The sequence below is a fragment of the Camelina sativa genome, chromosome 11, assembly GCF_000633955.1.
Source record: "Camelina sativa cultivar DH55 chromosome 11, Cs, whole genome shotgun sequence".
Lineage (NCBI taxonomy): Eukaryota > Viridiplantae > Streptophyta > Magnoliopsida > Brassicales > Brassicaceae > Camelina > Camelina sativa.
In genome coordinates, this window is record NC_025695.1 from 4112726 (window position 1) to 4118050 (window position 5325).

At 35.6% G+C, this 5325-nt stretch overlaps 1 protein-coding gene across 1 annotated transcript; it reads left to right on the top strand.

The window, feature by feature from the left end:
* On the top strand, positions 551 to 4179 carry LOC104721537 (ATP-dependent 6-phosphofructokinase 6-like). Its single transcript, XM_010439544.2, has 13 exons — positions 551 to 783; positions 1340 to 1386; positions 1467 to 1506; positions 1614 to 1676; positions 1772 to 1909; positions 2170 to 2328; positions 2428 to 2481; positions 2722 to 2790; positions 2898 to 3027; positions 3116 to 3372; positions 3471 to 3519; positions 3600 to 3754; positions 3850 to 4179. The coding sequence occupies exons 1-13, from the start codon at positions 679 to 681 to the stop codon at positions 3970 to 3972; spliced, it is 1389 nt and encodes a 462-aa protein (XP_010437846.1). The 5' UTR covers positions 551 to 678; the 3' UTR covers positions 3973 to 4179.

Sequence of the window (5325 nt, forward strand, 5' to 3'; positions counted from 1 at the left end):
AATCGTTGAAAAAAAAAAAAAAAAAATCTATGGATAATCCTATAATCCTAGTGGGTTAACCTATTAAACCCACAAATCCAATATACTATCTCACCAAAACCCACTTTAAAAACATAATCCAAACCCGGTGAAAGCTTGGACAAACTGAGTATTATTTATTTACCCATTTTTGACAATCCTGCAATACATTAGCTTGCCATTTTTTTTTACATAATAATTGGTAAATGCTAATAATTCAACATATATATGATCTTTCTCTTTGCCATGTACAATATATTACTCTGATTTTTAGATACTTAGTATAGAAAAATATATAAATATATATGCATGATCTTTCCCTTTGCCTTGTAGATTTCTTTTATTTCTTGAAACTGGATAATTACAAACTTTTTAATAAAAATAAAATAAATTTACATCTGAAAACCAGAAAGTGACAATTGGAAAAACCAGCCGTCGTTTTCCGCTGGTATTGCGGTAATGTCAGATAAAAGGTTCAAAACGACGTCGCTTTCTAGTTTCGTAAAAAAAAAAAAGCCCCTTTTGTTCTCTTCTTACTTCAATACCACTCTGAGCTCTGAGAATTAAAAAGGATATATACACATTGCAATACGCTTCAAATTCACATTCGCTTTTACGTCACCGGAGAAAAAGAAAACAGAAAGAAGAAGAAGGTCTTCGATGGCTTCCAATGGCGTCGATGAGCAAATTAAGTTGGTGGAAGGACCTGCTGGTTACGTGCTCGAAGGTGTTCCTCACTTGAGCGATTACATTCACGATCTCCCGGTATTACTACTTCCTTTCTCTATCTCGATACGATTCCAGTTCCACTGATTTTTCCTTTCTTGCAAATCGTCATCTTCTTGGATCGTTTGTGTATAGACTTACGACTTTGGTATCGTCGTCGCCGATTTGGTCCGTTTATATAGCAAATGCGAAATTGTTGTTGTTCTGTATAATTGAATTTTTATCCCTATTTTTTAGTAGGCTCCGGTTGTTTCGGGTTATTGTAATTTGGGATTTAGATGAGATCCGGTCGCTATCATGGAGAATTTACATAAATATATATATATATATATTTATATTCTCATAGTGCAATACAAATGTTAAATCAATGTCAACGTGGTAATGGATTGGTGCACATATGCCTACTCGTAGTTGAATATGTTTGACTAGATCTATTGATACTGTAGTGAAACCCTAAGGATACATCATATATTTATAAATAATGGAAATGGAACGACTGAATTAGAATTATGATTGTATAATTAGTCCATTTCATGTTCTGTTTTATTTTTCATTTCTTTGTAAATCACTTCTGCTGTTCTCGGTGGTTTTACAGACGTATCCAAACCCGTTGCAATCGAATCCTGCTTATTCAGTAGTTAGGTGAGTTCAGTTGATTGTTACTTGTGAACTTGCTTGATTGTTAGAGATGATGATGGTCAGTTACTTTGATTTTTTTTCAGGCAGTATTTTGTTGATGAGGATGATACAGTCCAGGAAAAGGTGAAAACTTACCGCTGCGTTCTTTTCTTACGTTTTGGCTTTTTGTTCTCTGCGTATGTGATATGTTAGCAGCACGTTGCTAATTTTCCTTTTCGTGTCATTTATAGATTGTTGTTCACAAGGATTCTCCTAGAGGGACACACTTTAGACGTGCAGGACCGCGCCAAAAGGTATTTCATCTCTTTCCATGAGTTTCCTGTGGTATGCAGCATCCTCATCTTACGATGTAAAACCTGCTGATGTATGGTTTTAATATTGTGTTTAGGTGTATTTCAAGCCAGCTGATGTGCGTGCCTGTATTGTCACATGTGGTGGCCTATGCCCCGGGCTTAATACAGTAATCAGGGAGATCGTGTGTGGTCTTCATTTTATGTATGGTGTTACAGAAGTGATTGGTGTGGATGTGAGTTCAATTTCTGGTTTTAGACGGTATTTTCTGGGGATGAGAATCTCATTGTGTCACAAACTTGTAGACCGAATGCTTTGTTCTGTAACTGCTATTGCATAGTGTAATAGATAGAGCTATGTCAGTTTTAATATACATATGGAGACTATATAACCTCTAGTAACTGGTGCACATTAAAACGGAAAGCAAATTATAGTTTGGCTATTATTGGTTGAGTAGAATTTTTTTTTTGGCTCATCTGGTTTTCGATACTGCAGTGCGGGTTTCGTGGGTTCTATTCCAAAAATACTGCTGCACTAACACCGAAGACAGTGAGTGACATCCACAAGCGCGGGGGAACCATACTAGGAACATCCCGAGGGGGACATGATACATCAAAGATTGTCGACAACATACAAGATCGTGAAATAAATCAGGTATTCGACAATAATTTTGTTTAGTTATTTCAGTTTGTTTGAGTGCTATGGAGAGCAGTTCTACTAATAACAGTTTGTTGCTTTATTTGTAATATATAGGTTTACATTATTGGAGGTGATGGAACCCAAAAAGGAGCAAGTGCAATATATAAGGTTAGTGAAATGTTGTGTATTATTGTTGGATAGTACCTATGTAAATCATTTTATGAAGAGAACTGTCTAATTAAATTCCATGGAAGACATTCTACCCTCATTAAAATGAATGTTTGTCTGCTAGAAACATAAAGAGGCTTTCTAATAACTGGACTGATAAAGCAGTGATGTTCGTGTACCTATTAACATCGAAATGACTTTTAAGTTGGGTGAAGCAGTTGTTTTTGACTGATTCTGCAGGAAATTAGGCGTCGTGGACTTAAAGTTGCAGTTGCAGGAATACCAAAAACCATTGATAACGACATTCCAGTAAGTCCAAGATTTTCATAATTGTAGTTTGCACTCTCAACCTTTAACCTCTTCTCCCATTCTGGCTAGTTCGCAAGTAGCTTGATTTGATAGTATCTCTGATTCAGGTCATTGACAAATCCTTTGGATTTGATAGTGCGGTTGAGGAGGCTCAACGTGCTATTAATGCAGCGCATGTTGAAGCAACCAGTGTGGAAAATGGTATCGGACTTGTCAAGCTAATGGGTCGCTACAGTGGTAAGTTCACAGAAGAGGTATACTAAAAGTAGACCACAAAAGTGTTTTTCCCAACTCTTTTATCTAATCTATGGCTTCTACACTGCAGGGTTCATTGCAATGTATGCTACTCTGGCTAGTCGAGATGTCGACTGCTGTCTGATTCCCGAGTCACCTTTTTATCTTGAAGGCAAAGGAGGGCTTTATGAGTTCATTGCAAAACGGCTCAGAGAAAATGGCCACATGGTTATAGTGGTTGCTGAAGGTGCAGGGCAGGATCTTGTTGCAGAGAGCGTTGAACAGCAAGATGCTTCAGGAAACAAGCTCCTTAAAGATGTAGGACTATGGATGAGTCTTAAAATCAAGGTATCTATATTGAAATTTCAGTCTTATATTCATCTAGAAGACGCGAAAATTCTGTGGGTTTATTACCCTTATTTTCCTTTTCTGCCTTTTTGTAACAGGAACACTTTGCGAAGCAGAGTGTGTTGGACATTACTCTCAAATACATTGGTACGTTTGCCTCTTCAAATTTAACTAAAGCTACTATATAAGTTCATGAAATATGAATAATGATTCAAACTATTTTTCAGATCCGACGTATATGATCCGAGCTATTCCAGCCAATGCTTCCGACAACGTCTACTCAACTCTCCTCGCCCAAAGCGCAGTCCATGGTGCAATGGCTGGCTATACCGGCTTTGTCTCTGGTCTTGTTAATGGAAGGCATACATACATTCCCTTTAACGTTAGTTTCTCTTTGCCTAAATATCTATCCATGTCATTAGATCATCAACTTCTCATTTTTTTTTAATCCTTTATTATTTTCTTTTCTCTGGGCAGCGAATAACGGAGAAGCAAAACAAAGTTGTGATTACAGACAGAATGTGGGCGCGGATGCTGTCGTCGACGAACCAGCCTAGCTTCATGAACCCTCCTAAAGGAACCACCGTGGTGTCTAACTAATGTTGTGTCGAAACTTCATTTCTTCATTTGTAATTTTGACCCCAGCGAGGTTTGGATCCTATAGGTAAGACGGTATCATTGTTCTCGTGAACTTTTTTTTTGTTGAAGATACAAAGTTGTTGTGAAGTTATGCTATTGAAAAGAGAGAAACCGAGAGTTTATGTTTGTCGTTACTACCCTCTTCATAAAGCTAGACCAACAACTACATTCATGCTTCACTTTTCCTTTCTATATAAAAAACAGAAGATGGAATCGGTAATGAAATCTTAAAGCTCTATCACGTCCACTACTGTAATATGCAAGACTTCATGAGATTCAATAAACTACTAGTTATATAAGACACCTTTTTTATATAAAGATAATTAATATGCTTCACAAAAATATTATTTAAGCTTTGATATTATCGTTTATTAATATGTGTTTTATTTACAAAAGAACGCTAAAAGTATCTCCCAATGAGTCAATATATGATATAAAAATTTCCAATTCTTTTTCTTTATATAACATAGATGAGTTCTACTTCAATGGATTTTTATTTTATTTTTTACTATAAAAAAAATTCTAATAAATATTATTTTTATTTGACAATTAATTCTTTTTATTAATAAAAAATACAAACTAACTAATTTACTTAAAATTTGTAACATTTTCATAAAATTATTATTTTTATTTAAATTAAGCATTTGTTTTTTAGGTTGTGTATTTCTTTTTTTGTTGATAGTTTGAGCCTACCAGAAGTCATTCATTCTATACCAAATTTGTGGATGCCTCTTCGCATAGGACCATGATCGGACTCAAGAATCTCATAAGGTGTCCGACCTTTTCATATTGTCTTGTCAAGTTGGTCACCTATATAAAAAAAAAAAAACAGTTCTTAAGTTTTTCAATCTGACTTTTTCATTGACTACAATGTAACGGACAGTAGATATGCAGACCAAGTTCCTGATTCGCGTTCATAATTTGCACACGAATAAAGTTAACAAGCAAGGAAAGCTATGGGAAGACGTCTAAGGACTGCAGAATCTAGTAAAGTTCGATGCTACAACGAGGCTCCTCAACTGCAATGGAAATCTGTTGGTGATTGAAAACTCTACCCTTACGGAAATTTTGATCACGTCAATTTCTCTACAGGCTATAGAAGGAGAGATGTGGGGAGAGATTTTATCAAGAAACGTAGCCGTGGAGCTACCATGTCCGATGACAATTCTCCATACCTTAAACGTTCAAATATGAGTGGAGTAGAGAGTATTGTTAGCGAGATTTTGAAGTAGCTAGCTATGAGTGTTTGAAAACACATATATGTCTGCCAGATTTCCTTTTTTTTTTTTTTTTTTTTTTTTTTTTTTTTTTTTT

Coding starts and splice junctions, on each gene's coding strand:
- LOC104721537 (XM_010439544.2), top strand. CDS start 679: ATGGCTTCCAATGGCGTCGATGAGCAAATTAAGTTGGTGGAAGGACCT. Junction 1,387..1,466: donor CCTGCTTATTCAGTAGTTAG/GTGAGTTCAGTT, acceptor ATTTTTTTTCAG/GCAGTATTTTGTTGATGAGG. Junction 3,028..3,115: donor GCTAATGGGTCGCTACAGTG/GTAAGTTCACAG, acceptor TCTACACTGCAG/GGTTCATTGCAATGTATGCT.